General features: G+C 38.0%; 1 protein-coding gene across 1 annotated transcript in view; it reads right to left on the bottom strand.

Annotated features, from left to right (window-relative positions):
* Positions 1-1,210: 1,210 nt before the first annotated feature.
* Positions 1,211-18,486, bottom strand: part of DDX46 (DEAD-box helicase 46) — a 69,611-nt gene continuing 52,335 nt past the window's right edge. The window contains exons 19-23 of the mRNA XM_047084820.1: positions 13,910-14,083; positions 12,088-12,306; positions 11,625-11,769; positions 3,828-3,901; positions 1,211-2,659 (exon numbers count right to left, since the gene is read on the bottom strand). Of these exons, the coding sequence (XP_046940776.1) occupies positions 2,612-2,659; positions 3,828-3,901; positions 11,625-11,769; positions 12,088-12,306; positions 13,910-14,083 (660 nt within the window). The 3' untranslated portion in view covers positions 1,211-2,611. The remainder of the gene's footprint in view (positions 2,660-3,827; positions 3,902-11,624; positions 11,770-12,087; positions 12,307-13,909; positions 14,084-18,486) is intronic.

The following is an 18,486-nucleotide window of genomic DNA, read 5'->3' as shown; positions in this document are numbered from 1 at the left end:
TCTCAAAACTAAACAAACATTATAAAAAACCTTATTAGCATCCACCATCTATAAAGTGCTAAAAACAGTAATAATTTTACAAAACGAAGTGTAGCTTTTTACCCTAGAATTCAATTACCATTTCCCCCCTAGCTCCTAACTTAAGCATTATTTTCTCTGTCACTAAAGGACCTTAGCTGATGGTTTTATAAAGGAAAGGAGGGCACACAGGGAAAAGAGTTCACACTCAGCTAAGTTACAACTCTGGAGGCTTGGTTTTCTAGCTTGTGATTCTTCAGGCGCTGATATACTATTTAGAAGCAGATCCCATAGCTGGCTTTATGGGATTTATATGTCCCAGGTACTCAAAAGCTGGTTCTGCTCAAACAAAAACCTCCTCACATGTAGGGGTTGTGTGCCTCAAAAGAAGGATTGCAGTCTCTGGCACACTGTGACTGCCAGCTGAACACCATTTGTACACCAACAAGGCTGGTAAGACAGGCTATATCGAACAATAAGCTTTCTAGACAGACTTGGAGAGAACTTAACCATCATTGTTTCATTCCATACTTCCATTTGGTAAAAGCGAGCGTCACTGTGGCAAAATGCCATCTGCGACATGAACTATCATTTCACCTATACCCTATGTGTCTTATGCCAAATACAAACACAATCTAAGAGTAAGAGACTTCTTCAGAAAGTATTTTTGGATAGAACTGTGTATTTTGGGTAGTGAGTTGCTAGGTACAGAGTATAATACTTCTCTCACATGCCTACCAATGTAAACAAAATTAGAAAAACAGCATAAAACATCTCAGCAGAGATAATTTTAGGAAAGTGCAAGTTGAATTAACTTTATTTTATAAGGAATTTAGAAAACATGAGCAAATATTGATATTGCAGTTAAAAAAACAAATTAGTCTATACATCATTCAAATTTTAAAAATCAAAGAGTCAGTGTGACACTAAAACTGTAATAACAGAGAAATGGGTTTCACTTCAGGACAATATACTATCAGTGGTTTGTTACAACTAGATATACAAACATAAAGGTAGTAATGCTACAACGATGTAAAACTCTGAATCTCAAAGTGATCCAGCAGCCTGAAGGGAGCACCAATTGTCACCAATGTGAGAATGCCACATATTCTATCAAAAGAAACACACTATCACTAGGTAATCAAAATAAGCAAATAAATAAACTGAGGGGAAAAAAGGAGCCCAAGATGCCTGCATTTTAGAGTAAATGGTTTATTTGATTCTCTTGTTACATGTGTTTTGTCTGTTTTTTTCTTCTAAGAAAGAAAGGTAGATATGCAAGGGACCCAAGAATATTTCCCAGTTATATCTATGTTAATTTTTCAGTAAGAAAAAACTTTATATTGAAGAAATAATGATTGATACTTCTTCTCATTTTAACCAGTTAACATACTATTAAAAATGATTTGTTTTAGTATGCTTTGATTTTTTTTTTCTTTTTTAAAAACTCTAAGAATATTCAGAAACTTCGCTGTCTCTTCGTTTAAGAAATATAGCTATCTATTTAATTCCTGGAATTTTTTTTTTTTTTCAAGAAGTGACAACAATACAAAGTTCTAATATACCAGGAGTCTTGAAAAGAATATTGTGTGATCCAATTATAACAATTTAAATTAGAATGTTCAGGAAATATATGAGGGGTCAAAAATATAATTTATGACTTCTTGTGAACTATTTTTCACTGAGAGATGCTTAAATCTAAGTCTATAACACAGGTACCATCATGCTTGAAAATTTTTAAGGAAGAAAATTCACAACCTTTTCAACAACCTTGAAGAAAATGTGGATTAAAATTAGTAGCATGTTTATATGTACAAATGTATAAACAAACACTTTCGGGGGGAAAAGGAAACAATATTTATAGGCTACAAATCACTTTCTTTTAAGGAAGATTAAAAAAGAGTTAGTAGCTAGTCATAGAACTAGAAGCTGTGAGGAGAACTTAAAAGTGATAAATACTAAAACTCTTTGCAGTGTAAAGAAATGCAAAAAACTCTTATACTACAAATCTTTAATTTTACAAAACTGAAAAGCAGTCCAACTATTGCCCATTTATGATGATAAAAACTGAAACAAAAACTCTGAAACATTTTGGAAAAATTCTATTATAACATTCTTAAATCCAGTTCATAATGTTCCAATGAATCAAGTAAGATTTAAGCTCAAGGCGGGGGGGGGGGGGGGGGGACAAAATAGAGAATTTTACCTTTTCTGAGGAGATCACAATTTCATTTCAAAAGGATATGGTGAGTAGGCCCCTAGTGATTTGTGTACTTTATTACCAGTGATAGAAAGTCCAAATATTTCCATTTTTTTAAACTTCTGGAATTTTATCCAGACTTTTAAAATATTGGTATTTAAACTTTACATTAAAGGGCATCATACTCTGAAAACAGGCCTGCTTTAAATATAGTTTGATAATTCTGGTGGTACTTACTGAAAGAAGATTTCTTTAGCAAATACTGGTTTCATGTATTTAAAAAAATCAGCAAGACAGAATTTTAAAAATCTTAATTTACAATACATTGTAAACTGCAGACAACTGCCACATGTATCACAGACCAGCACAGGTAAAAAGTTTTTTCGAAATATTTTATAAGACTTTGTATCTTCCTTTATTTGTTGGTTGGTATGAATTTTGCTACAAAAGAAAACAAAAGATACAGGGTCAGAAAGAGCAAAGGATAAAAAAAAAGAAAAAGAAACAGGTCAAAAAAATTTCCTTCACAAACTTACAAAATTATCAGATATTTAGAACAGAAATTATTAGTATTCTTATACTGAGGAAGAAAATAACTCTTCAATAACTAATCATTTGTCTGTGTTCACTGCTCTTTGACAACTGTTTTGAACCAACTTAATGGTGGTGGCATCAAGGTTCTTTTTCTATCACTCCTTGGTGAAATAGTCTTAAAAGCATTTGATTTAAAGGTTGTTTTCCTTCTTTCCTCTTGTTTTATGTATCTTCTACTCTTTAAACTTTTTATTCCCCTAAAGAAAGTTCTGTAAGGGGAATTTTAGAAAAGCTCTCAAAAACACATTCATAGAAAAAGGATAAAGTTTCCTGTCAAAGGGCCCTTGCCCAATGTACACGTTATAGGGAGTTTATAAGCTTCAACTGGCACTACAACACAGGGATGTGTTTGCCTCTTTTGGGAAGGTGGTCCATAAAAGGATGCCTTTTACAAGGCATAACTACTTTGGAAAATTATTTAGCAATACTTAAAGCTAAACTACACAACACTATAATCAGCAATTCTACTCCAAGTTATATACCCAAGAGAAAAGTATACTACTATGTACAAAAGAGACATGAAAGAATGTTCACAGAAGTTATCCCTAACAACAAAAAAGTAAATAACCTCAAAGTCCAATATATAAATTGTGGGTATATTCACAAATTAAACACCACATAGCCATGAAAGGGAATGAATTACTGCTACATGCAACAACATGGATTTCCTCAAAGTAATGATGAGTGGAAAGAAATTGGATACAAAAATGTACACAGCAGTTGATCCCACTTTATATATAGAGTTCAAATATAGGCGCAACTAATCTATCCTGGTGAAAGTCAGAATACTGTTATGTTTGGGGGAGAGGGATAGTGACAGGAGGAGTATGCAGGGGGCTTCTGGAATGTTGGCATTGTACTGTGTTTCTTGATCTGGATAGTGATCGTATCAATATGCTTCCTTTGTGAAAATTCATCAAACTTTATGTTTATAATTTGTGTGCTTTTTTTTCTGTATTCATATAATAGTTCAATAAAATGTTTATTTGAACAAGTCCTTGAGGTTTTCACTCACCAGCCGGATCAGTTCTTCTTTTATAAGTCTGGTGATTTCTGCCTTTGCTTTCTGCACAGCCAGTTCATTGGCACCTGGTAATAAGTGGAAAACATTATTCATGTTACTAGAATTACACTAGATGTTTATCCATGTCATGGAGATCCAGTAGGAAATACTGTAAGTGACTTTCAGAAACATTGTACTGCTTGCCAAGATAGTCTTTCAATACCTGGGGGAAGGTCATCCAATTTATACAATGGCTGCTTATTATTCAGATCACTTTTAGAGTTTCAAATGTAACCACTGGGATCACATTGCAAGTAGTGTTAAGAGTTCTTGCTATGATTAAAAAGAGCAGAGAAGGGGCGCCTGGTGGCTCAGTCGGTTAAGCCTCCGACTTCGGCTCAGGTCATGATCTCATGGTTTACAGGTTTGAGCCCCATGTCAGGCTCTGTGCTGACAGCTCAGAGCCTGGAGCTGGCTTCGGATTCTGTGTCTCCCTCTTTCTCTGCCCCTCCCTCCTCACGCTCTGTCTCTCCTTCAAAAATAAATACCAAAAAAAATTTTTTTTAATAATAAATAAATAAAAATAAAAAGGGCAAAGAAAAGATGATTAGCAGTTTGTCCAAAAGAGACAAACTTTTTTTTTTTTTTTTTTTTAAAGTCAGAGGGGTGCCTGGGTGGCTCAGTCTGTTGAGCGTCCAACTTCAGCTGAGGTCATGATCTCGCAGTTCATGAGTTCAAGCCCCGTGCTGGGCTCTGTGCTGACAGCTCAGAGCCTGGAGCCCGCTTCAGATTCTGTGTTTCCCTCTCTCTACCCCTTCCCCGCTCATGCTCTGTCTCTGTCTCTCAAAAATGAATAAACGTTAAAAAAAAATGTTTTTTCTTTTAAAGTCAGAGAAACAAAATCTCCATGGTTTATTTATTTAACAAACACTTAATGGGCACTTATTATATTCCTTGGCGGAGGACTGGCCACACTGAAGGAGAAGTGATGACATGGATTATTTTGCAAAGGGAATCACATGGGCAATGATATAGATTAAGAAAGGCATGCTTAATTACTGAAGAGTAAGAAGTACAGTACAATTAGAAAAGAGTGTAAAAGAACACAGCAACATAGCCAAGAGGATGAGGCAATCTGGAGACACTCATTCATATAGTTACTTCAATTCAAGAAATATTAAGCAACTGCCACGTATGATATAGCGTGAGAGATACATTATATAAAGAACTCATTCATGCTCTTCATGAACTTGTAGACTATTAGAAAAACAAACTTGTAGAGACAGTACAACAGAACAAGAAGGTCGGAAATACTCTCATCAGAATGACTTCTAAGTATCACTCCTTACAAAAACCTTTCCCTCACTTCTCTAAGCAGAGTTAAGTGGTTAAGAGTTGAGGAGCAAATAAAGTACGAAATAGTAAACAAGATACTGAATTCAAGGAAAAACAGGTATTATCAGCAGTGACTGGATTAAATTCAATTTTGAGGATTGCTGTAGGTGAGGTGCTCATGTGACATCTTATTCCAAGTGTCAATAAGGCCAGTGGAAATATGGATGAGAAGTAAAGGAGAGACAGAGACGAGAGAGCCATCAAAGGTAGTATTAAGGGATCTGCAGCCAAGGGACAATGCCAGGGAACAAGTAAATCTAGATAGGTAGCACAGCGCACAACGATAAAAATGAAAGAGCTGGGCCAGGGGCACCTTGGTGGCTCAGTGGGTTAAGCATCTGACTTAGGCTCAGGTCATGATCTCACGGTTTGTGAGTTCAAGTCCCACGTTGGACTCCATGCTGACAGTTTGGAGCCTGGAGCCTGTTTTGGATTCTGTGTCTCCCCCTCTCTCTGTCCCTTCCCTGCTAGCACTCCCTTTCTCAAAAATAAACATTAAAAACATTTTTAATAAAAAAAAAGAGCTAGACCAAAGAAATAGACGAGAAATTAAGAACCAGGAGTGAAATATTAAAGAATACAAGGAGAACTAGGGTTGCAATGTAGAGGACTATATGTTTATCATTCTATGTAAGAAAAACAGTTTTCTGGGGCGCCTGGATGCCATAGGTTAAGTGTCTAACCCTTGATATAGGCTCAGGTTGTGATCTCATGGTGGAGGGATCAAGCTCCACATCGGGCTCTGCATTGGGCTCCAGTGCGAATGTGGAATCTGCTTGGGATTCTCTCTTCCTCTGTGCCCCTTGCCTGCTCACATGTGTGCACGCACGCACTCTTTCAAAATCAACATTAAAAAAGAAAAAAGAAAACCAAATGAGGAAACAGTTCCCTTATTAGATGGCAATGATCTTTTTTTTTTTTTAAATGTTTATTTATTTTGGGGAGAGAGGTTGGGGGGGGGCAGAAAGAGAGAGGGAGACAGAACATCTGAAGCAGGCTTTATGCTGAAAGCAGAGAGCCCAATGTGGGCTCAAACTCATGAACCATGAGATCATGACCTGAGTCGAACTCAGATGGCTAACCAACTGAGCCACCCAGGTGTTCCATGAAGGACCTTTTTGACCCCAGAGAGAGCACAGGGAGCAGGTCAGGCGGCTGAGGAAGAAAAGGAAGGGGAGGAAGAGAGGAGAAGAAAGAAGAAGAGGAGAAGCAAGAAGAAACAGGTTAACAACATGAAGGAAAGAGCCAGGAGTATGGCTGTGAAGTCACAGCAACATATCTAATCTAAATCCTACACCTTCACCAGTCAGCAACCACAATTTTTTTTTTCTTTTGAGAGACAGAGAGAGTGTGACCAGGGGAAGGGCAGAGAAAGAGGGACAATCTCAGGCAGGCTCTGCTGTTAGCGCAGAGCCCGATGTGGGGCTTCAAATCACAAACGGTGAGATCATGACCTGAGCCGAAGTTAAGAGTTGGAAACTTAACTAACTGAGCCACCCAGGTGTCCCAGCAACCACACATTTTAAAGCTGTGGGTGCTTGAAAAGAAGAGAGGTGGATGAAAGTGAACAAAAGGGTAGAATCAAGAGTGAAGCCAGACTGAAAATTACAATAAAATGAAATTCAGGAGGAATGTATCCTACTTGACATGGTTAGTGTGAAGCTTGTTGATAGTCTATGCTGTTTTAAAAAGAAAGAAAATGACACTATCACCTAAATCCAAGAAGAGTAATTTCCCTCCTTTTGTTAGAGCCTGACCATTTTGACCAGTTTAAAGTTTTGACTTACAAAGCTTCTTTAGGTAATAGGTTACACATGTTTATAAGCTGCCATGGAAAAGAGGCATTTCCTTTCATTGGTCCTAAAACAACTCTGGCTGCTTTTAAGGGATTCTCCACTAGTAAAAAGAGAGGGTCACAAAACAGGCTATAAATTATACAGGATGGCTAGGCACATAAGTCCTTCCTGTTCTCCTTCCCACTGCCTAGTGGGAGGCCTGGAACTGCTGAGCCACACAGAGCCCCCAAGGAGCCAGGCAGTATGGTCCCTCCAATTACAGAACTAGAAACAGATGACACTAGGCTCCTTCCAACACCTGTTTTCATCCTATTAGAGTTCAGTTGATTTGGCTGGAGTTTCAAAAACTAAAATATCCTTCAAAAAACTAATCATCTATGAAAATCTCAAACCTTTGGGTCATTTTAATGACTAATATCGAGCTCTTAACACCACTATGGCTCTAGAATCCTAAAGATTCATTTTTGATAAGATTATCTTTTTTACAGAGAAAAAGAAGCTAGGTTAGATAATAAAAATTAGATGTTACTTCCTAAGTATAAGATGACAGTGGGGGGAAATGCCTAGAACCATTCTAGGTGGATGGAAAAGTCAAGAAGAAGCTGTGGGCTTCTCACTTCACTTGGCAGTAGAGAGGGTATGTTCTGATAAAGTTACATGTGAAATGAATCTTGATATATAAATTATGCTAAACAAACATAATTACCTTTTAATTAAAAAAAATTACATAAAGGATCCTTTTTCAAAACAGTCATATGTCTGATTTACCTCTTTATAAGGCAGGCGTTTAAAAGTATTGATTTTGCTTTAAATGACACCCATGATATTCAAGCTTAGAATAAAGAGGTAATTCCATGTATACCAAAAATTTTATCATCAGATTCCACTGGAGGACACTGTGTCTCCATCCCGTATGGCCTAATGAATACTGTGGTAGGAGACCCGTCCAGTTCCAAGTGCAGAAAGATGTCAGCACCCCCATATTACTACACAAATAAGGAAGAGTGTCACATGATTTGCAAACACACAGTCACTGGCAGACCAAAAGTCTTTCAGGATACATAAAAGGATGCCATCTAAAACCTGACTTAATCGAAGTCACAATCACAAACAAAAAAATGCAATTTTTTCACCTTTGCCACAATTTATCATTAACTTTAACAAGTCCGAGGGGTGCCTGGGTGACTCAGTCGGTTAAGCATCCGACTTCGGCTCAGGTCATGATCTCATGGTTCGTGGGTTGGAGCCCTGTGCCGAGCTCTGTGCTGACAGGTCTGAGTGTGGAGTCTGTAGCCTGGTTAGGATTCTGTGTTTCCCTCTCTCTTGCTCCTCCCCCACTTGCACTCTTTCTCTTTCTCTCTCTCGAAAATAAACAAACACTAAAAAAAAAAAAAAATTTTTTTTTTAGTCTGATAGTGAGGGACACCTGGGTGGCTCAGTTGGTTAAAGTGTCCAACTTCAGCTCAGGTCATGATCTCAGCGTTCCTGAGTTCTAGCTCCACATCGGGCTTTCTACTGTCAGTGCAGAGCCCACTTCTGATCCTGTCTTCTCTCTCTGCCACTCCCCTGCCCTCAAAAATAAATAAACATTAAAAAAAAAAAAAAAAAAGTCCAAAAGTGAGAGTGCAGCAGTGAAAATGGCAGAGGCTGGAACTCCAAAAGCCTGTCCTTCCACAAAAAGTGAATAAACTTGAAAAAACTTGAAATCAATTGTATCAGAACTTTGGAAACTAAGCAAAAGTTTACAGGGACCAGGCAATCCCTTACTAAAGGAAAAAAAAAAAAAAAAGATCAGCAGAATCCTGGCAATAGCACTTTTCAGTGCTTTTACTTACTCTGACCCCATCTCATACCTCTGGCCAGGAAACAATTTCTACTTAGGGTAGATGGGATACACACTGCACATGTGTTTCTGTTCTTGTGGTCTTTATGCTAAGATGCCACACAAAAACAACTGAGGTCACCAATTCAAAGGAAAGTGACTAAACAGGCACAGCACTAATTAACTTTCAGTCACATTTGTAGAATTCTTTGTTTCGGCCAGGAAAGAATCAAATCCTAATATATAAGTAAATCATCTGTACATTAAATTCAGTAAAGAACTTACCTAAAATTATAAAGTCTTCACAAAATCAAAGAAATGGCAAAATATAACAAGAACAAACTAGTGACAAACCTTATTTACAATATTCTTTCAGTGGATCTAAATACCTTCCATTGATCTTTCCAACAACAAACTTGAGAGCTGAGCTATCCATTACAGTACATACCAGCCATGTATGTGGCTATTTACATTTTATATAAACCTGGCTGGCTCAGTAGGTAGAGCGTTTGACTCTTGATATCAGTCAGGGTCATTAGTTTGAGCCTCATGCTGGGCATAGAGATTACTAAAAAACTAAATTAAAAAAAAAAATCAAACATGAATTCCTTTAAAAGTTTTTAATAAAAATTAAGTAAAATTTACAAATTTCAGTCACACTGGCCACATTTCAAGCACTCCATACTCATCACAGAGAGTTCTATCAGACAGTACAGCTTTTTTTGTTTTTAATTTTTTTTTAATGTTTATTTATTTTTGAGACAGAGACAGAGTGTGAACAGGGGAGGGACAGAGAGAGATGGAGACACAAAATCTGAAACAGGCTCCAGGCTCTGAGCTGTCAGCACAGAGCCCGATGCGGGGCTCGAACCCACGAACTGTGAGATCATGACCTGAGTCGAAGTCAGACCCTTAACCGACTGAGCCACCCAGGGGCCCCCAAACAGTACAGCTTTAAAGAAATCAAATAGAGAATAAGCCTGTCAAATAATACTTGTACCATGAAGACAAGTGGCTATAGGGCTTAATCAGATGCATAACTCAGAAAATTTATTAAGTGTTTACCATGTGCTCTGAGAATAGAGCAGATGACAAAGTCATTACATTCACAGAACTCTAGTAGGGGAGACACAAACAAGTAAAAACATACGACAATTTCCATGTGAGGAGTACTGTGAATAAAAACAACAGGTAAAGAGCTACAGAGGGGAGAAGTGGGATGAGGTAAGGCTTCTTCGTCAGAAGGGACATGCATGCCTCAAAGTACCAGGGTGGTGGGGCGCCTGGGTGGCGCAGTCGGTTAAGCGTCCGACTTCAGCCAGGTCACGATCTCGCGGTCCGTGAGTTCGAGCCCCGCGTCAGGCTCTGGGCTGATGGCTCAGAGCCTGGAGCCTGCTTCTGATTCTGTGTCTCCCTCTCTCTCTGCCCCTCCCCCGTTCATGCTCTGTCTCTCTCTGTCCCAAAAATAAATAAACGTTGAAAAAAAAAAAAATTTAAAGTACCAGGGTGGTACCTGAGATTATACACCGTGCGGGAGAGCGGCTCCTCTGCAGCCATCAAAGCCATGTAAAGCACAAGGTACACAGACTTTCAGCTTACACAACACCTGGAATAAACCTCTCCACAGCTCCAACAATAGTATTCAACAAATACTTAGTTCATTAAATAGATGAAGTGGATCTGCCTTGTCTATACTTATAAGTCTGTCACAAAGATGTTCAGATTAAATATAAATGAAGGGAAACAAATTGTCCTAGTATGCAGTGGAGTAATATATTAGAGGAAAAAATCAAAATGGAAACTATGTTTTGAACTCACTCATGAATGTATGAAATAAAGTTTAAAAGCAAATCCGACTGCTCTGAGATAATGCATTATTACATACTTTGTGTTATGGTATTAACTGTCCTCTTCTAATTTTTTTAAAGATATGCAAAAACTTCTACAGGCATAATTTCAGAGGGAACATTTGCTTGAATAAACATTCATTAAGTAGACTAATATATGGATTTACTTTCTAACCTAAACTCTGCCCAGGAATGTTCTACTTTATTAGAAGTATGAACAGAGCAGTCGTTAAAATATTTGTTTTCTTTTAGAGTGATTTTCAAATCTGACCGAATCGTCAAAAATGAAAGAGCTCCAAACACAGATCAGTCACCTTTCTGTATGTAATGTATTTAGTGTTTTTTAATGTTTATTTATTCTGAGAAAGATAGAATGTGCACGAGCAGAGAAGAGGCAGAGAGAGGAAAACAGAGGATTGGAAGCAGGCTCCATGCTGTCATTGCAGAGCCCAATGTGGGGCTCAAACTCATGATCCATGAGATCATGACCTGAGCTGAACTGAGCCAAAGTCAGAGGCTTAACAAGCCACCCAGGCACCCCTTTATGTACTGAATTTTTAAATAAAGACCTTAAATGATATATGAAACTATGTTTTCTTTTTTTTTTTAATGTTTTTATTAATTTATTTTGGGGAGAAAAAGAGAGAGAGACAAAGAAACAAGCTGAAGGGGGGGGGGGGGAGAGAGAATCCTAAGCAGGCTCCACATGGTTAGCACAGAGCTGGATGTTGGGCTTGAACTCACAAACCACGAAATTACAACCAAAATCAAGAAGAGCTAGACGCTTAACCGACTGAGCCACCCAGGTGCCCTGAAATTATTTTTTTCTATAGGTATTCCTTATTTTTATCTTCTTTAGAACTGACCTAACATTCTCTCTGTGCCCTTACATCTATAATCAACTCTGACCTAACTCAAGACTGAAATTTCAAGAACCAAAGATACATACTTTCAATTGCCAAGTAAATTTTCCGCTCTCCTTCCTTAGGTTCTTTGCCAGGTGGGAAATATGTTCCTCTGATTGTAATTGCGGCTTCAGAATATTCACTGATTCTCTGCAGAGCTTCCTTAGAGGTAACTTTCCACCTAGCAGTCTAAGAAAGAAAAGGTGGGGGGAAAAATCACAACACGATAAAAACCTGGTGTACTGACAAAGAATAGGTTGGCTAAATAATATTAAGGTCAATATTAAGATTATAATTAACTCCTTCACATCAATTCATTTAGATCCTAATGTACCTAGAATATGTTCATAAAAATAAAATTTCTACTGTTGTCTCCCTCCCTCATCAAGATAAAAAAGTAAAGTAGCTATTAAAACGTTCAAGGGTTTTAAACAAGGTATTTTTGCTCCTTAAGAAGCAAGAAATTTTACTCCGCAATTTATAAACAATGTTTAAACTGTTACTTGCCTGTGGGAAGTCATTGATCTCTAATTCTTCTTCATATCTTTTAAAAGATTCATTCTGTCCACCATCTTGCCTCTCCTCTTCTTGTTTCTCCAAAGGCACATAATTGAGCTTAGCATTGATCTTTTCAGCAAGTTGTTCTGCAATGGTTTTTGCAGACACAGTGGGAGCCAGGATGGTGCCACCTCTGAGAATTGCATTGGTGGCCTGTTGCATCACATCCTGCAGTAAAAGAAGACCTACAGTCAAATCTCAAATGAGGGCAGAGACAAGATCTGGGATCCTACCACAAATTTTTCTCTGAAAAGCCACTAACTAATCTTTCTTTTCCTTTTCCCGTTCTCTTTTTTCTTTTCTTTTTCTTTCTTCCTTCCTTCTTCTCTCCCCTCCTTTCTTTCTTCCTTCCTTCCTTCCTTTCTCTCTCTCTTTCTCTCTCTTTCTTTAAGTAGGCTCTACACATAGCAAGGAGTCCAACACAGGGCTTCAATTCATGACCCCAAGATCAAGAGCCGGACACTTAACCGACTGAGCCACACAGGTGTCTCCAGAAGCATGTTTCTAATGCAGAGTCCTACTCATGTGCAATTAACAGCACATATTTATAACCAATAGTTTAATATATCTATATCCCTTATTTTCATGAAAAAAAAATAAAGAACATTCAACTCTTTATTAAAAATTCTACTGGATCATAGAGAATTATGTAACTGTTGATATCAAATATAGTACAATATTCTAAAATCATTTATATATTTTGTGGCTCCTAAGATATTCCTCTAAATTAGAATCTTTGTCTACTACCACCAATGAGCTCCTTCCTGCCATCATAGCAAACCCAAAATTCAATAAATTACAGTAAGTGATTGACTTCCTTTTTAATTTTATTTTGCACTTAAATCTTTTTAATTTGAACCTAATTTTACTATGTGTCTAATGTGGACAGAATTCTGTGGGTAATACATGACTCATACCTCACACTTTTCTAACAGTAAGAAGGTGTAGCTATTTGGTTTCAGCAGTAACGAGTTATTAGCAGTAAGAATTCCAGAGGATATTAGATTAGGTGCTACAACCCCTGTTTTCAGAGGAAGTACAGGCTTCAGTGTAGTAGACATTTCATGGTAACTCACTGGCTCAACAAAACAAATACAGAAACCTGAGGCTGTAAGCCTTGATCCTGGCTGCCTCACTGAGTCAGTCCACTAGCCTCCCTCTGGCTTGGTCCTCCCAACTTACAGGGTGCTACAGTCCTGAAGCAATCCAGCCTGCTGGACAGAGGGCCCTGCTGATCCAAAACCTCAAAATCTTCAAAACAGTTTTATAATTAACAGACTATTCTTTGGGAATACTATGAAAATTTACTCTTAATTAAAAATCAATAATTTTTAAAAATTAATAAAAAAGCCCCCAAGAGAAAGATGACATGTGAAATATTTAACACATTTTCCAGTTTTAAGCTCATGTTATTATGAGTTATGTAACTACGTATTTATATTTCCAAGGAATTATTTGTGTGCCCAACACCCCACCCAATAAAAGTGGATCAAGAAATAAAAAGTGAGTTATTTCTGTAACATTTTGGTAAGATCAATCGGAATATTACTTTAGAAAAACTATCTACAGCTAACATGCTTCAGTTAGGGCTTTCAAAATAGGCATTAAGACCTCAGTTAACCATACTAGAGGAATCATCCAAATGCAATATTTAAAGAATTCTGTATTTAGATTAATGTTAAATTCCCACTAACTCAATGTCTAGGACAATCTGTTCACTGGTGCTGACATAAAAAGTACTCAGTAAAACTCGGAACAAATTACTTAATACCTGAGACTCAATGCCCAAATTCTTCTGAGCATTGATTCTAAGAGCCAGTCTCTTAGCTATTTCTAATTTCTCAGCATTTCCCGCAGTTGGAGCAGGAACACTAGATGTTCCAGGAGCAGCCATATCTTTTACTCTCTTCTTTGAATTAAACATACTTTCAATTTGTTCATCAATCTAAATAAGAAAAAAAGGGATTAATAAAAATTAGATTAAAAATGCAAATTCAGATATATCTACAGAAACTAATAAAGAATATTTCCATCAAATGACTACAATAAGACAGTTGTATTTATGTTAATTCAACCACACAGATCAACAGGAAAATATATCAGCTATTTGTTAAGAGTGGCATATTTCATTTTAAAAATTCAGTTATCTATGGCAGGAAAAAAAAAAAAAACCAACAAAATAGAATGGGAAAGGGAGGAGAGGGGAGGGCAGGGAAAGAAAACAGAAATACAACACTATGTGAACCAGTTAAGCAGACTCCCAAGCGGTCCAGAAAATACATCCGAGTTCAGCAAGTGAGAAACATGTGGTGTCAAGACAGAGCATCCAACAGGATGCAGCTGAGATGCTTCAAGGCTCAGGCCTTGAGGCCAAATTAAATTGCAGTGATAGGTTGGAAAAAGGGCAGTAACTCCAGGTCAGTGGGCCACTAAAAATACAGTTAATAGTTCTCAGGGAGAATGGTACATGTTCCTATGGTGGGGCTCCCAAAATCCTCCCCAAATTCTAAAATGTAAATGGTTCTGCCTTAAAAACTGGTTAACAGGGATGCCTGGGTGTCTCAGTTGGTTGAGCAACCAACTTTGGTTTAGGTCATGATCTCAAGGCTTGTGGGTTCGAGCCCAAAGTCAGGCTCTGCACTGATGCTCAGAGCCTGGAGAATGCTTCGCACTCTGTGTCTCCCTCTCTTTCTACTCCCGTTTGTGCGCTCTCTCTCTTTCAAAAATAAGTAAACATTTAGGAAAAACAAAAAAACCTCTGGTTAAAAGAATCAGAAAAGAAGGTTTTATTGCTTTATTCCTTTTGAACTAAAAAACAGGAAAAAAGGAAGGTTGGTTTCCCTATCAAAGCAAGAACAATGGGTGAACACCTCAGCTCTCCAGGAGCCACATGAGTCCAACTGCCACTGTGTCATACTGAAGCTTGACATATCTACTTCATAAGCTATTTGCATTTCCTTTTAATAATGCCTTCTGCCCAACAATGACTACTGACTATGCCAACTACAGAGATGTAAATCCCTTTATATACTTAAGGTAGGCTAATAAGGCCTTACCTGGTAAAACTCAAATGGAGAGCAGAACTTGTTTAGGGTTTTAAAAATTAACTGGGTTAACTTACAAAGTTCTTTGAAATCAAAACAATCAACTTAACTTCCTTTTACAATACTTGTTATCTAACAAGGAGTTTTAGTTATCAACTGATATAAACTTAACATTCAAGTGAGTATCTTTTTTTTTTTTTTAATGTTTATTTTTGAGAGAGAGAAAGAGTATGAGCTGGGGAGGGGCAGAGACAGGGGGAGACACAGAATCTAAAACAGGCTCCAGGCTCCAAACCGTCAGCACAGAGCCCAACACAGGGCTTTAACTCACAAACTGTGAGATCATGACCTGAGCAAGTCGGACGCTTAACCAACTGAGCCACCCAGGCACCCCAAAAGAATAAAACTTTTAAATTAAATAGGATGGGGAGCCCGGGGGGGCTCAGTCGGTTAAGCGTCCGGCTCTTGGGTTTTAGCTCAGATCATGATCTCACAGTTCATGAGTTTGAGCTCCATATCAGGCTCTGTGCTGACAGTGCAGAGCCTGCTTGGGACTCATTCTCTCTCTCTCTCTCTCAAAATAAATAAATAAACTTAAAAAAAAAAGATACATGGCATTAAATTCCAAAACACACAAAATCAACAACGAGTACTGTGTATGATGCTAGCTTTTATTCACTTTAGTACTTTAAGTTGTTTATAAAAATTAACCAAGGAATCAACTGACATATTTCATATGAGATTAAAAAAAAAAATGTTCAAAGTATCATAAAAAAACTGAGGTGAGTTTAAAACAAGGCCATAAATTCTTCAGGTCATGATCTTGCGGTTCTTTGAGTTCGAGCCCCGAGTTGGGCTCTGTGTTGACAGCTCAGGGCCTGGATCCCGCTTCAGATTCTGTGTCTCCCTCTCTGCCCCTCCCCTATTCACACCCTTGTCTTTCTTGCTCTCAAAAATAAACACTAAAGAAAATAATAATAAAACAAGTCCATAAATTCTTTAATACTCTTCCCCTTCAAAAGGAGATGCTCTCTTTGAATGTGGGCTGGACTTAGTAACTTATTTTCAACAGACAGAATACAAGTAGTAGTGCCAGAGTAGAGCTTTACAGATTAATCATAAAAGGCCCTAAGGCTTCCTCTTTGCCATCTCAGATCACTCACTTTGGGAGAAGCCAGGGGCCATATTGTGAGGACACATAGGCAGAGTAAAGAACAGAGGTACCCTGCCAACATCACAGGGACTCTGCCTTCTGAAAGAAAATGGTCCTCTGTCAGTCAAGCCTTCAAATGACTACAGCCCAGGACAATAGCATTACTGCAATCGCAATGAGACCCTAAGCCAAAACTACCAGTGTAACTGCTCCTGATTTGCTAACCCAAAGGAAATGTGAGAGAATAAATGTTGTTTGAAACTACTAGGCTGTGGATCAACTTGCTACAGCATAACCAATAAGTAACTAAAACACTGATTTAATTAAGTTTTAAGCCAGTATGGTATCCTAGAAAGAAATGGCCTAGGATTAATGAGAGATCTGGGGTCTGGTCCTGGCTGTGCTTAACAGTCAATGTAGTTGTGGGCCAAATCCTTTTTCTGGGCTTCCACTTCCTCAAATGATAAGATAAAAATGAATTCCTGATTTCTGAAATTGACTGAGCTAAGGTTTAACAGAGTAAAAAAAAAAAAAAAAAAAAAGTTCTGGGGCGCCTGGGTGGCTCAGTTGGTTAAGCGGCCGACTTCGGCTCAGGTCACGACCTCACACTCCGTGAGTTCGAGCCCCGCGTCGGGCTCTGTGCTGACCGCTCAGAGCCTGGAGCCTGTTTCATTCTGTGTCTCCCTCTCTCTCTGGCCCTCCCCCGTTCATGCTCTGTCTCTCTCTGTCTCAAAAATAAATAAACGTGAAAAAAAAAAAAATTAAAAAAAAAAAGTTCTAAGATCAAAAATCAAATATCATGGAGGATTTGTTAAACGAAGTTAAATAAGCTTCTTGACTTGAGGACTTTACACATACTTCAATATGCTAATCCTACTTAGTGGTACACACTAAGATTTTCCAAAATCACTTTATAATGAAAACATCTTCTTCTAAAGCTCAAGCTCCTGGGATTTGGGTTCCAAACAATACTCTGTGAAACCCTGACCTTGCTGAGTCCTTAGGGTCCTCTTTACTTACTGGGTCACAAATAATAACATAAGCTAGGACCATGGTCTCTGAAATAAGAATGGAATGGGTCTCCTCAATTATAAAATGGGAATATTCTTGAGTATCTACCTTGTCTGGCTACTGTGAAGTAAATGAAACAATCCCTGTAAAGCACTTGACACCGTGCACAGCACTTAGTAATACTCAAAAAATGCTATTACTGATTTTTTTAAGTTTATTTATTTATTTTAAGAGAGAGACAGAGTCAGAGAGAGCAGGGGAGGGGCAGAGAGAGACAGAATCCCAAGGAGGTTCCACCCTGTCAGCAAAGAGCCCAACACAGGGCTCGAACCTATGAACTGTGAGATCATGACCTGGGCTGAAATCAAGAGTCAGATGCTCAACTGACTGAGCCACCCAGGCGCCCTGTATTATTTTATTTTATTTTTTTAAAGTAATTTCTAAACCCAATGTGGGGACTGAACTCATGACCCCAAGATCAAGAGTCATGTACTCTCTGCCAAATGAGCCAGCCAAGCACCCTGCTAACGATTATTGTTAATGAGGATAACCTATAATGATTAAATTTTTAAAAATAAAAATATTAGCACTGATGTTGTTAAAGATGTGGGGAGCCAGGCACTCTTATACACCACCACAGCGAATGCCAAACTGGTATTTACTTTGCAGGAGGACAGTCTGAAAATGTTTCAGAACCAAATTAGATACACCCATTGGGAGAGCAATTCCATGTACACACTCAACCTCAAAACTTAATCTCAAGAATGTACAAAATTAAATGTACAAGGACAAGCAGTGAAGTACAGTTTATGACAGTAAAGTATATTCCAAATATGAACATACAGAAACCCACATATTCAAAATTAAGAATGAGAATGAATTTACTAAAATGAGAAGATTTCAACATAAGACTGTTGTTGTAAAGGTGGTTATAAAGCAGTATGACCTCATTTTTATGAATATACATAATATGGGCAGGGCATATGTGAATAGAGAGAGGGAGAAAAGGAGAAAGAGAAGGAGGGAGGGAGAGAAAGGGAGAAAGGGAGAGAGGGAGAGAAAGAGTAAAGGCTGGGAAGGGCACATATCAGAAAGGTTTCCAACAACTGGCTATCTCAACAAATAAACCTGGGGTGGGGG

Source organism: Lynx rufus, unplaced genomic scaffold (genome assembly GCF_022079265.1).
Source record: "Lynx rufus isolate CCGP_SWC_20201006 ecotype Redwood Valley unplaced genomic scaffold, mLynRuf1.p SCAF_1, whole genome shotgun sequence".
In the NCBI taxonomy this organism is placed as follows: Eukaryota; Metazoa; Chordata; class Mammalia; order Carnivora; family Felidae; genus Lynx; species Lynx rufus.
Note: the sequence above shows the minus strand (reverse complement) of the source record. Positions and strands in the feature narration are given on the sequence as shown.